Raw genomic sequence first — 14037 nt, 5'->3', positions numbered from 1 at the left:
GTGCACCAATCCCCCCCCCCCCTGAAAAAAAAAAAAAAACTATCTACAGTGTTGCCCTTAAAAATATTTATATTAATACTAGCAGAAAAGATTTGAAAATTCCATTGCTTTAAAAGTGATCCCTGAAGCTGTAGGGCCATTTCACAGAATTCGTTCAAATGTAGAGTCTGCAACATAATAATTTTTTCTCCATAGCTATTTAATACATTGTTTGATTAACACATTGTTCTGTTTTGAACTTGTATGTAGGTAGGACGAACTCAAAATAAAAGTTTGTGCTAATCAGACAGTAAATTAAATTAATTATTTCAAAAGAAGTCTATGTTACAGATAAATGGCTTTGTCTGCCTTCATTTGGACAAAATACTGTGAAATGGCCCTGTAGCAATTACTCAAAAATGTGTGTTGTAAAAAAAAAACTTGGAGCAAGTATTATTAAAAATGAACTACAAACTAGGGAATACCGATATTAATAACATTTCCAATTTAAAACACACTCTATATTAAGAAATTTCTTGAAGCCTTCATTTTTTTTAAAAATGTCTCCTCCAAGTTCTTTTGATTTTCATTGCTTGTGTGCAGTTCCAAAGTATTGTAAAAATCTGGTCAGTTTCCGATTCTTTTGTTCTGTAAGAGGTCACTAAAGTTTAAAGATACAACTCTTAAAACCAATATATTTAAATAAATACAAAGTTGGTGCTTTGGTAGTTTGAATACAATTTTAGAGCACAAAATACTTGTTTTGCGAAGATGTAGCAGCACTACCAGTTTTATTCTATCATAATTTGTTAATTTTTAATAAGTTTAAATAACTTTTAAAAACCTTTCTTCCAGAAAAATATTACTCTAAGCCTGTTTCTCTGAAATACATACATTTTTCAAATCATTTCAAGGTACTTTAATAGGCCAAACACAATACCCTGTACACAATAGCTAAAAAATGTAAGTAATACTCACAGATACATTGCTATCAATATTGTTACATTGCATCTACTAACATTGAGTATAAAAAAATAAATGTAAAAGCTAAAAACGAACGATAACACTCATAAGTTCTAAAAACATTTAATGGTTGTCACAAAAAAAAAAAAAAAAATGTGAAAAGTCTCACGGATAATCCAACCACTGATTATCAGCGGTTTATTGTACATTCTTCTTGTCACATGGGGTGCAAAAAAAAATATTTTTTTCTCCTTTTTTTATTGTCTGTATTTTTCTCCATTAAATGCAGATTTAAAATGTTTTTTTTTGCAAAATGATTCCAAACCGTTTTCTCATCAGAAAAAAAATCTTTTATACTATTTAGAAAAAACTCTCCAAAATGAAATGTATCATTACTAAGCAGCATAGTAAGATAAAAATATAAAGTATCTGCAGCTAAAAACTATCTGTAAGAATGAAAATCAATATGCAGTGGGTAGGTAACATTTTTAGTAAGAAAATGGCAATTTGCATTTAATCACCTATTCATGAAAACAATAATGAGCATTTTTCATTAATTTTTCTTCAAATTTTGAAGATAATCAGCATTTAATATGGATATTATTAACAATTTTCAGCCAGTGCACATATCTACAGCAAATGTATCTGCACAGCATCAAATGTATCTGTGCACGGCATGCAGGTGTTGTGTCTTTTATCTAGCTAAGCTGAGCAGTGAGTAGTTTATTTATAATGCAAGAAACATTTTACCTTTTTCCCAAGCTTCTTCTGTTCACGTATCTCTCTAATTTTGTCAGTCCTTTCTATGGCAGCTTGTTTACTCAGCAATTTTTCTCGTACCTGAAAAACAAAAACAAGTTTGCAACTTTACATAAAAAGTTTCATAATTTTACTGATGCCAACTTTTAATTTTTTATGTTTCTGCAATATGTGGAACAAAGGCTGCATAGAAAAGTATGTAACTACATTACATCCCAAGATCCCTTGTACTTTGTGGTTTAACTGATCGAATAGGGACCTAGAGACAGGTCTGTTTTTTTTTCTTTTTAATCCAGACTGGAAGATAAGCAACCAAACTTGGGTTAGTAACATGTAAAAAAATGGTCAAAAACTCAAAAAAAAAAAAAAACTGTTGAAAACATCAATAACCTCAAAATCATTCATTATTGATATTTTTTTATAAACATAATCATTATTAAATTATAATTAAAACATATCAATCAAGTTAAATAAAAATTAAATTCATAAATATAATTAAAATAAATTTATGACTATTCCTTTTAACTAATTTGTTATGAAGCAAATATAGCTACACATATTAAAACTGTTAAATCCACTTTCAAAGCAGTTTTGTTTAAAATTTTTAATCACCAAAACAATTTCAAGTAATTTTATCAATCTAAAAATCCTACTGTGCCAAGGTCTCTTCTGTTTTGAGTAAAAGTAAAACTAAATAGATCAACAATCAGTGATTTGTTGTAATACTTAAATATTTTTGATGATTTTAATATCTCTCTTTTTTTTTTTTTTTTGTGATTAACTTTATTTTTAAACTTTACTTTACTTCTTTGGGGCCTTGCAAGTCACTTAAATGAAAATTCACTAAACAATTTTTGAAACTTTATTATGCAGTTACTTACAAGTTGCTTTTTAAACATTTTTTTAAATATTACTTTAATTATGCACTTATCTTAGACTCAAACAAATAAGTAACATTTTCACTGAAGATTTATGTCGTATCATCTTAATAATTTTATTGATTTTTTACAAATGAAAATTAAAAGTGAAAAATGCAGCAATACAGTGGAGGGTCAAAAATAGCTATGCAGATCTTAGGATTTTGCAGATTTCAGGCCACAAAGAAACTTTTGTAAGCTATACCTTAAAATTAGAAAAATAAAAGAAACAATAAAAATAGCAAAAAATTCGTGCATTACTTCTTAGACAATCAAAAATTTTAAAACTATTTCAAATATTTTATAATTCAAAAGTAATAAGTGAATGGTCTGCTGGAAGAACGTTGGGTGCTACCAAATACAAATTTTACATGAGAGCATTTTTTCTGAGAGCACAATTAAATTTGAAAAGCTACAAGAAAATGTCCCATCCAACGTTGCTCCACAGAAATAAACCTTTAAAAGAATAAAGATAAATCCAAATTTTTTTTAAAGAAACAACCAGTATTATTTCAACAGAAAAACCAAGTTCGAAAAAAAAAATCACATCCAATGTTGTTCCAGCTAACTGTTCAACTGTTCCAGAAGAAACACCACCATAAGAACAAGGAAAGCAATAAAGTAGGCCACTTTGTAAAAACTTGGTATTTCTTTCATTTTAAATAGTTAAGGCATTTGTTTTCAATTGTTGATCAAAATCATTCATATTTGGCTCTTACATACTGAATTCTTTGTATTCTTGGCTTTATTTTTTGAATTTCTTTGATGTCAAATGGTGATATCAGTGCTCTGCTGCAATTATGTAGCCATCTTTTAGCATTTGCTTTCAGTTTACAATATTTCTCATCATTTCTTCAGTTGTAGACAAAATAAAGCATATTGCACAATGCTCTAACTGAATTTTTTAGAATAAATATGTTTTTATGATTGCATCGATCAGCATCCACACTATGCTAAGTAATAGGGCAAAACTTATAATCCGCAAATTACATGCTAAAAACAGTTGTTTCGGTGAATAATCCCCATGAGGATTATAAATTCAAGAAAAACATAAGTAAAAAAAAAACAACTTTGTATTGCAAAAAAAAAAAAAAAAAACCCACATTGTTGGGGAAAAAGTGTCTGCTCATTCTTTTTTTATGCACTTACTGTGTGGTTTGTAGATTTTTTAAGAAAAAAAAAAGAGTCCCTTTTTGCTAGAACTCTTCTTATATCTCTCGTATCTGGTAGTGTATTTAACTACAGTATAACCCCAATTTAAGGATTGTCAAGGGACTGGGAAAAGTTATTGTTAAATCAAGGAGCATATGCCTTCAATGCAGTTAAATCCGGACCAGTAAAATGTATCATTAAATTCAGGAAATCGTTAAATCGGGTATCGTTAAATTTAAGTTATGGTGTTTTTTACTTCAATCGTAAATAAACTTATTTCTTCATTTTCCTCGAACCAACAAAGGAGCGAGGCGTAGCTCCCTCAGAATCAAATCATAAGAGAATTTAGTACAATATTTACAAACATTGGTGCACTGTATGCCTTTTTGGTGATCAAGCACAGGAAAGGAATTCATTTAAAATACATAACCACAGTAAACAGACAAATGTTAATGAAAATAGCTTCAGAATGATGAATGAATGTTAAAAAGAAAATATTACCTTAACCATGTGCGCATCGCTCTTGGCCATTTCTGCCAAATAATCATTAGGCCTTTTTGTAGGAATTCCCAGTCCTTTTAATCTTATTAGAGCTTTTGATGCTGCAACTGAAGCTTGATTGTAGCTATATAAAACATCAAAGATATTTAGAAACAGCAAAAAATTAAACTTATTTTGCAAGTAAAACTAATATTCAAAAATCAATAAAATAATAACATAATTTAAAAGATTGTAACTCACAAAATGCAATATTAGTGCAAAAAAAAACTATTTAGGGCAATGGCACTAGTAACAGACATGCTTAAGTCATCGCTGTCAGGTTAACTCACTTTTTTGAGCCTTTTAATGTATTTAGAACGTTTAAGCTACTTCTCTCTCATGCAACTACATCTCATCTAATGTTTGGCTGCTTCTGAATCCTCTGCATTAGTAGATTCTATTTTTATTTGCTCAATTTTGGAAAAAGATCCAACCACTAGTAACAGACACTGAAAAATTTGATGATACCCAGCAACAGATAGGATGAGGAAAGAATGAGTAAAGGACAAAATTTCCCTTTTCTCTTCAAAATGTGCAGAAGTTCTTTATTTTAAGACCGAAAGCCTTATTTAACTCAAATGAACATGAAACACCAGCTGAGCTCGTGGTGTCTGTTCATAACCTTCCACCACTGCCTTGTAAATACCAATTCACTCACAAAATTCACTCTGATAATCAGTGTTGCCAGATTGGGGGAAATTTCCCCATTTTGGGAAAACCTGGTGCTCTCTGGTGAAATTTTGAGGACATGTGTTTTGAGGAGAATTCTTTGGGGAATTTTTTTTCTAGGGGAAAACCTGGGGGGGAAAAAACCTAGGGGGAAAAAAATTTCATATTTGAATTCACGTGTTGACATCTGGTAGTTACATTGTTTGCATCAAGCGTTGGTTTAGCTTTGCTCAACTTTGTGGAATTCTCATTTTGCATTATGTGGAATATTATGCTACGGAATTCGCATTAATAGTTCTAAGTAGACGCGTTCACAATTAACTTTTCGACCTGGTAAATCTCCGCTCTGACTCCACAAAAAACCCGATTGAAAAATTCCCCGTTTCCATGTAAAAAGGGGTTCTTCCATTGTACCAGAGAAAGCGGTTTTTACCCAGCATCCTTAGCGGCTAGTAGACGAATTTGTTTCACGTAATGCATTCCGAGTAAAAACACTGCTTTCACTCCAGAAGCTAGCAGGAATAGAAAAATTCCACATAAAACCCACTAATAACCGGAATGCGGTGAAAAGCAGGTTTTTTCCGGGGTCGAATGTATCCATGGAAATGGCCCTAGTGAGTAACTAGTTGATGCATGAAACAGGCGCAAATAAGTGTGATGAAGAATGTTCTTGGATAAATATATACAAAAATCATAGTTTAAAGGTACATACAGAAGCAGAGTACTAAATGCGAGTAGAAAAAACATATTTAGTTATTTTTTATCTATCGGTCAGGCGCTTCTATTTATGACTAGTGGCACCCGCATGGCTTTGCCCATAGTAGAAAAATAAAAGGTATTTTGGTTCCCCTGTATATTTACAAATAATGCATGATCAATTTCTCGCCAATTGGCTTGCTCATGTTAAGGTTCCACGTTGTGATAACTTGGTAATTTACTCGACCATCTTATGATAATTTTGCTCGGGAAAATAGTCTTAAAATTGGAATAGAAAAAGAACAAAATCGAATTTTCGAAAAATCGCTTAAAGGTGCACACCCCCATGCTACAAACTAATTCTTTGCCAAATTTCATGAAAATCGGTCGAACGGACTAGGTGCTATGCGCGTCACAGAGATCCGGACAGAGAGTCCTTCAGCTTTATTATTAGTAAAGATTAAAAAAAAAAAGATAAAAATAAAGAAGACAAAAAAAAAAAAAAAAAAAGCAAAAATGGGAAGAAAAAAAAAGTTGGGGAATTTTATACGAAAATTTGGCTATAAGGGGGAAAATTTTCTTTTTTTCAAGAGACAAAAATATCAGAGGAAGTTGATTCATTTTATGAAAATATTAGTGGAAAAATAATTTTTGAATTTGGGGAATTTTGATAGAAAACATCGCTTTTTGGAGAAAATTTAGAAGGGAATTGGGGAGATCTGGATTTGATCATCTGGCAACACTGCTGATAATACTAGATGGTTGCACTGTATTCATGAGCCACAGCAACATCAGTTTTACCTGCCTAAAATTCTTATCATTTAAATCCAAACTTATGACTGTCTGTTACTGGACCCTTGTCTGTTAGTGGTGCTGTTACCCTACATGTTCTGAGGAAGTACATAAAAATTTACATACATATAATTGAAAATTATCTTAATTGTTCCAAGTTTATTTTTACTAGAATTGTGACATCAATGATACAAATTGTAACATCACAATTTACTGATGGATTCATCAAAAGGCATTGGCAAGCCGGAGATCGAAAGTTTTTACACATTAACTAAATAGAGATTCAGTCATGCCAAAACATGAGTTTTACACTTCTTAATACTTTCAGATATGTATAAAAACATGAAAATCACAGCTATGCAAATTAATATTAGAATCATTACATGCTTTTTTTGGACTGACAAACTACTATGACTTAAGCACTTAAGTCAAAGCAAATTTACACAGCAAATGTATCATCTACACATGGCATGCACATCTATATTATCTACATATGTGTGACAACAAGATGCCTTATTAAGTTAAATTCAGGGGTCGAAAATTATACTGCCCAACATGCCCGGGGCATGTAAAAATTCCGATCGGGCAAGAATCTTTTCCCGTCCGGGCATGTAATTTTTTTTATCAAATATTTTTTACTTTATTATTTCATATTTTATTAAAAAATTACGGTATGCTTACTTGGAGCTCAAAATTTATCTCAAGCCCTACTGCTAATGGTTTGCTGTTTCCGGGTTGCGTGGAAGCGATCCTTCCCGTTATGTAATTTAATTTTTGTTAAATTTAATGACGGCTTATTATGTACTATTTATTCAAACTATTTTTTTTAATGATTTATATAAAAATAATTTGATTAATGCTGTATGACAAATTCAAATGCTGTTATTGATACACAAGAAGGAAAACTGGGCATGTTAAAATTTAGGCATGTATCTTGTAGACAAACATGCCCGGTAGGGCATGTAAAATTTGAAAGACTTTTCTAGCCCTGGTTAAATTTCTATAACTAACACAGAAATGCACATGAAAATATGCAAAATGCAAATGCATATAATACAGTCTCTAATCATAAGAAAAGTTCAACTTACAAAGACATTTCTCTTTTGAAATCACTCTCAGCTTCAGTTGCATTGTTTTCTTTTTCATCTTTTGGTTCTTCACTTGCATTATGAATAGAAATGCTCAGCTTTTCAGACCAATCTAAGTTTAACTTGATTTCTTCCAATTTTCCTTTTAGACCATTCTAAAAATGAATTTTGCCCAATGAATACAGTGAAAGAAAAATGAACACAAAACTGAAGAGAATGAAATTTTTTTGTCTTGCAAGAATTGTGTGCTAAACGAATTTGTATTCAATTAGCTGTATCATGTCTGTTTTTCATGTCGAATGTATTTCCCTATATTTACATGTTCATCTACTATTATTGAAAGACCATTTGTTGTAAATCAGAATTAAAACATAATCAAAAAATAACATTTCTAAAAGTATTAATTCTGAAATAAATACCACAAGAACTTACATTTTTAAAGGTATTAAATCATGCAAAATCTCATCAACCTTTCTGATACTTTGCAAAAATAGTGAAAAAATAAAAATAAAAAAACCTAATCTAAAAAGCACTTAGAGGACATATTTAAATCTGGCGACACTACTTAATAACTCTAAAAAATTTACGAATCACTGACATTTTAGAAACTAGGAGCTGTAATGATGAACAATCTATTTTTTCAGGGATAAAGGGGTTCTCAATGCTAATTATACAGGAAAATAAAAAAAGTGTCCCTACTTATGCATAAAAAACATTAATTTCTCAAAGTCGGAGAGGGGCAATACCCTGTCTGTCTCGACCCCACTAAGTGATCAACCTGCATGCAGCCCTCCATTGGTGCTAAAATAACGTAAGATGATTTTTACTGAAAAAAGGTTGCACATCCCTACCCAAAACCAATTTCTTAAACCTGTGCTCGTAATAACTTAATTGAATAGTGAACAATATAAAAACTGATAATATATCTAGTGTGCCTAAATTCTACGAGGAAAAAAATTTAATCAGTTTTCAGTTTTAAAGTCAGAATTATTGTGCAAATCAGGGTCTGAAAAAAACCTGGGTTTTATGAAAAAGCCCAGCCCATATGGGTTTGTGATGAAAATCCTGGATGTTTTCAAAAATCATTTTAATCTCAATCTCTATTTAAGCATTGTACCAAACTACTGCTTTGCTACTTTTAATATTCACACAGCTAGGTATAATTTTAAATCAAGCTTCTATTTTTTCATAAAAATGGTACAAATGTCAAAATGAAAGAAGTAAAATATTAATTGGAGAATAGTTTGAATAGTATCTATAAATAGAATCTAAATGAAAAAATCATTAAAATTGCTTTTTTCAAAAAACATGACCATTTAAGGTATAATATATGGGAGAGTAACATGCTGAAAAAAGTGCTTCCTGTAATGCCGAAATACATTATGTAGTAATATATTTTTTTGTAGTTTTTTCTCACAATCTATGAATACATTTTAACTTAAAAGGGGGCAGCAGAAATCAAAAACATGAATTTTAAAGAGGTAAGTATTTTAAAGCTCAATAACCAGAGAAAAAATAAAAATTTGAACAGTATTAAAATTAGCTATTATTAAATCAGATAATAAATTTTGCACATAATAAGATGGAAATATGTTTTAAATATTTAGGTCGCAGCTTAAGAGAGATGGTGCAATCCTCACACAGGTTACCTACTTTTGGATGATTTCATGCAATTTTTATAATCTAGCTCAGGGCTTTCCAACTGGCGGCCCGTGGCCCTCCAACACTTATTGCGCGGCCCGCCAATTTCTTATTCAGCATCTTTCTTTTTTCGACATCTTATGGTATCAAGAAGCATTCGAGACTACCATTCTTGGTCAAGCCGGGATTCCCGAAATTTCCTCTTGATCGCTCTTTTACTCCTTTCATTGTATTTGGGAGAAAAAGATACAGGACATCTACAGGTCAAACAGTCCTACTTTGCACGCTGTTGTTCAAACAAATGCATAGAAATAGCCTCTCGTTGTCGGGGGGGGGGGACACAAGGAGGGAAGAGAGAAACATTTCAGATAAGCAAAACCTGCCTGCTATTGGTTAAAAATAAAGATCCCCTCACTGACTCTACAGCCTTTGTTGATTTTAAAAAAGAAATTGAGAGCTTGCTCTTATCAACTCTCCGCTTTTTTCCATTGATGAAATTGATCTGACTGGATGAGATGAGTGTTTGGTTCTCGGATAAGCTTGCAGCTTTTGGATATGAAGTAAACGTCTCTTGTACCCTAGCTATATATATATATTTTTTTAGGAACTTTTGAAAACTAATTTTATTCTTGATTGCGAAAATTTTTTCCGTTGATGAAATTGATCTGACTGGATGAGATGAGTGTTTGGTTCTCAGATAAGCTTGCAGCTTTTGGATATGAAGTAAACCTCTCTTGTACCCTAGCTATATATATATATTTTTTTAGGAACTTGTGAAAACTAATTTTATTCTTGATTGCGAAAATTTCACCTTCCAACGATGAGTAAAAAACGGAAGACAGATAATGAGAATCAAGTGTTCTAGGACTGCTGGGAAATTATGCGTAAGTGCTGTTTCGACAATGAACTTAATCAAGAATCGTCACAGGGGCTCTCTCTCCAACAATTCCTTGTTAGACCTTCTCCTTCTTTAGCTGACAATGACAAACATCAATGTTGACATTCCTGCCCTTGTAAAGAAGGCGGATCGGCCTAAGTTTTCCCATTAAGAGGTAATCAAATTGTTTTATAATCCTTCTGTTTCATTGTTTTATTATTAACTTATTATATGTATAGATAATTCAACTATTCGTTGTTATTATATAAGAGGTAAGAGGTTATTGTTCAACTTTTTTAAACACGGCCCACCAAGTTATCAGTGACCGAAATTCTGGCCAGTGGCTCCTTGAAGTTGGACAGCACTGATTTAGCTTTTTCACTTAGCGACCTTAAATTCAACTGCTGTTAAAAAAAGAGATTCCATTTACAGTTCATCAAAGCACTTTTCCAAAATTGTTTGAAATTCATTGAAATAGCATTCAAAAATGAACATTTTATTAGCAATCATGAATTGCTAATTGTTCTCATTTGACCGTTGAAATTCCCCTCCGTCCTTTAACCAGGCACTATCTCCATGTTGCATTCTTGTCTTACACACACATGCACCTGCACACAGGCCTACGCAGACACAAAACCACATGCCTGCATCATGGGTGCAAGTTTGAAGATGTGTTCAAGACGGAAAATATTTTCAGCCCCCCCCCCCCCCGCCCATTCCTCCGCATGCGTGCTTTAAAAAAAAATTTATGTGTATAAATGTTGTAGTTTTTAACAATGCCAGTTTTGGAATCTGTGTTTGATTTGAATTTTAAGCCTTTCAATTGTAATAACTTTGTTTTCGTAATTACAAAAACCTAAAAACTGGCAGTAACGGGGGGGTCTGGGGGCTCTCCCAAAGAATTTTTTTAAAATTGAAGTCCAAAATAGTAATGGTAGACCATTTTGGTAAAGTTAAAGCAAAGGAGGGGTTCAGGGACTCTTACATCAATTATTTCAAACTGATAGTCCCAAAATCACAACATTGGGCGACCTTCAAAAATATTAGAGAAAGGGGGGGGGGGCGCTCTGGGCTCTCCCGGAAACATAAGCCTTCAAAATTAAATTGTACTCCATCTTTCATAACGTTTATACGCTTTTTGAAAGCATTATCGAAGGAATGTTCAGGAACCCTCCTTCAGCAATATTTCGAAATTGAAGTTCCAAAAACGCAATTTTAGACGATGTTGGATAATGTTAGGCGGTAAAAGCATTTGCAGCTCCATGCCATTAGTTTTTTGCTGATCGCAAACATTTTTATTGCAGCAATAAAATCGCTTGGGACATAAGATTTTCACTTTTGCAACATAAATCAGTTCTGATCGGAAAGTTTGCCCAAGTTAGCGCCAACAAACCAGAAAAGAAAGAAAGGTGGAGGAAGGGTATGAGCGACTAATAATAATGAACTGGTAACCCCCCCCCCCAACAGTTTTCATTTGAAAAATAATTCTTTTATAAGATAGCAGGTGGTGAAATTAGCAATAAAAAACCACTTCAGTGAAGTAGATGTTTTTTTTAAACGAGATACTTTCCAATATTCATTAATTAAAAAAATAAATAGGGGAACTGAATCCTTACCCAAGGCAGGGCCCCTGTTTCACATCCCTCTTAAGGCACTCAAATATAACCTAAAGTAGCGCTTTAAATATTTCAGCATCAAAAAATTTTCGGAAGACAACTCCCAAACCCCTTCCTCTGAGTTCACCACAAATGTCCTAAGTTTGAATTTTTAAGGCCTTCAGTTTCTATTTTTTTTCTTCTAGGAATAGACCTTACCTATAAACATGACTTATGACCGCCTAAAAGTTTTAATACTTTAATTTCGGAAACTTTTTGAAGGAAACTTCCTACACCCTTCGCCCTTAAGTTATCTAAAGATAGCCCAAAACAAAGCTGTTAAAATTTCAGAAACAAAAATATTTCGGGCTGGGCGGCGGGAATACCCTTCCCTCTCATTGTGTTTACTAAAGGCAGTTTGTATTTAAGATTAATTTTTCTGCTGAAAGAGCAACTCCCCTCCCCACATCGCCAAAGACAACCCAAAGTTTTAAGACTACAATTTCGAAAATGTGTTTCCAGAAAGACCCCTGAATTCCCTAACTATTAATTCACTCAAAAATAGCCAAAATAGCATTTCAATACTTCAGCATGGAGAAACTTTCGGGGGAGAGAGTAGCCCCCCCCCCCTTCCTAGCTGGTCCAAGATATAAAAGTTTTAACACCTTAGTATCTTGGGTTAAATTGCGGACTTATACTATCTTTGCAAGAACAGCGCTTTTTCTCAAACTCGGGCTGCCGGTATTTTTCATATTTCCTTTCTCCCCCCCTCCCCATATTTCCATTCTAGCAAGTGTTAAATTGAATGACATTGGAATTTAGTGATTCCCCAAGTCTTGTTAAAAATGCAGAAACGGTTGCTCACCGGTGGTTCAAATCAGCGTGAGATTTCCCCCCGATTCTTTCTAAAATTCCCATTTTCATTAAAATCTTCAAAATTTCCTGTTTTACCTGGTATGTAGACGCCCTTTGCTGTGGCATAAATATTTCATCTCTTCAGCAATCACTCTCAATCAGTGATTCAGATTCAACTCTAAGACATTTTAAGAGCGCACATAATTTTCACTTATGTGTGTAAGGTTTGCAAAAAAAAAAACCGCAAATGAAAAAAAAAATGAAAGGACGATCGAAAAAAGCAAGAAACAAGGTTAAATTTTCAATTAGAGATGATTATTTTGAAAATTCAGGAAAATAACGAGCAACTCTGCAGTTTGCAATGCATTGAGTTGGAAACAACAGAGCTATACCTAAAAAAAGTCAAACGGTGCGAGTCTAAAAGACACTCCTCCAAGAGCACTTTGCAAACAAAACAAGCCCATGGCCGAAAATCGAGAAAATGTCGAAGTAAATTCGTGGTTATGGAACGATCCAGTAATATTAAAGCATATTTTCAAACACTCAATTTTTCTTTTTTAAGTAAAAACTAAAAGTCATCGAATTTTTTTCCGTCCCGATCTCCCAGGGTTGGCAAGTTTTTGCTGGGTGTGGAAAAAACCATGGTTTTTTACCGCCCGGCAAAAATAGGTTTTTGCCAGTTTTTGCCAAAATGGCAAAAATAGATTTTGTGTTAACAACTACAAACAGTTTTTTTCCTTTTTTATATAAAAATAAAAGCATGAAAAGATTTTGATAAAATTTTAATTCAATTATTTTTATAGTTTAAAAAAATTTAAGGTTTAATTTACTTTTAAAGTTATGGAGCATTTTAATTTTTAAATTTTTGAACAATAACATAAAATTTCAATTAGTAACATCTAAGACAAATAATTAACTTATAATGAAAATGTAATTAGCTTGTTTATTATAGCATTTTTTACAGAATACTAATTATCTATATAAAGTATACTTAATCAAGATGCAACTATAAAATAAAAGAAATAAAGTTGGCTCATTCTGAAAAAATTGTTTTAGCAAAAATTTAAAATCTTAAGTTTTGCAATCCCAACATTTGTTTTTAATTTATTTTTCACCTTATAAATTAGAAGTAACATGGAGAGACATAACCAGGGGCGGACTGGCTATGTGAGCGTTTGGGCAAATGCCAGAAGGGCCGGTTCCCCGAGGGCCGCCAAAAAGGGATCAGAGCCTTAGACCATGCAGGAGCGAAATTATCGGGCCACGACCCAAAAGGGATACCAATTGCTCGGGGAAAGGTTTTTAGAGCATTGTGGTGTACCGTAAAACTTTTCATGGGGGCCAGGGTCAGGGCCGACGAGAGGTTATATGTTAGCCTAGTCGGAAACACAGGACAGCCGAGCGCGGCTCCTTGTCAGTCTGGTCACCGGACCCCTTCCCGCAAAAAATTTATGCTACTGCAATTCCAATCCGGACCCCTTCAAGTGCCCTGTCCTTATTTTACAACTAGGCTA

At 32.9% G+C, this 14037-nt stretch overlaps 1 protein-coding gene across 1 annotated transcript in view; it reads right to left on the bottom strand.

Annotated features, from left to right (window-relative positions):
• LOC129222407 (probable rRNA-processing protein EBP2) overlaps positions 1-14037 on the bottom strand; it is a gene marked incomplete at its 5' end in the record, with an annotated part of 51562 nt that overhangs the window by 21057 nt on the left and 16468 nt on the right. The window contains 3 exon segments of the mRNA XM_054856918.1: positions 1693-1782; positions 4272-4395; positions 7556-7710. Coding sequence (XP_054712893.1) covers positions 1693-1782; positions 4272-4395; positions 7556-7710 — 369 coding nt within the window.

This window comes from Uloborus diversus, chromosome 1, assembly GCF_026930045.1.
Source record: "Uloborus diversus isolate 005 chromosome 1, Udiv.v.3.1, whole genome shotgun sequence".
Lineage (NCBI taxonomy): Eukaryota > Metazoa > Arthropoda > Arachnida > Araneae > Uloboridae > Uloborus > Uloborus diversus.
Note: the sequence above shows the minus strand (reverse complement) of the source record. Positions and strands in the feature narration are given on the sequence as shown.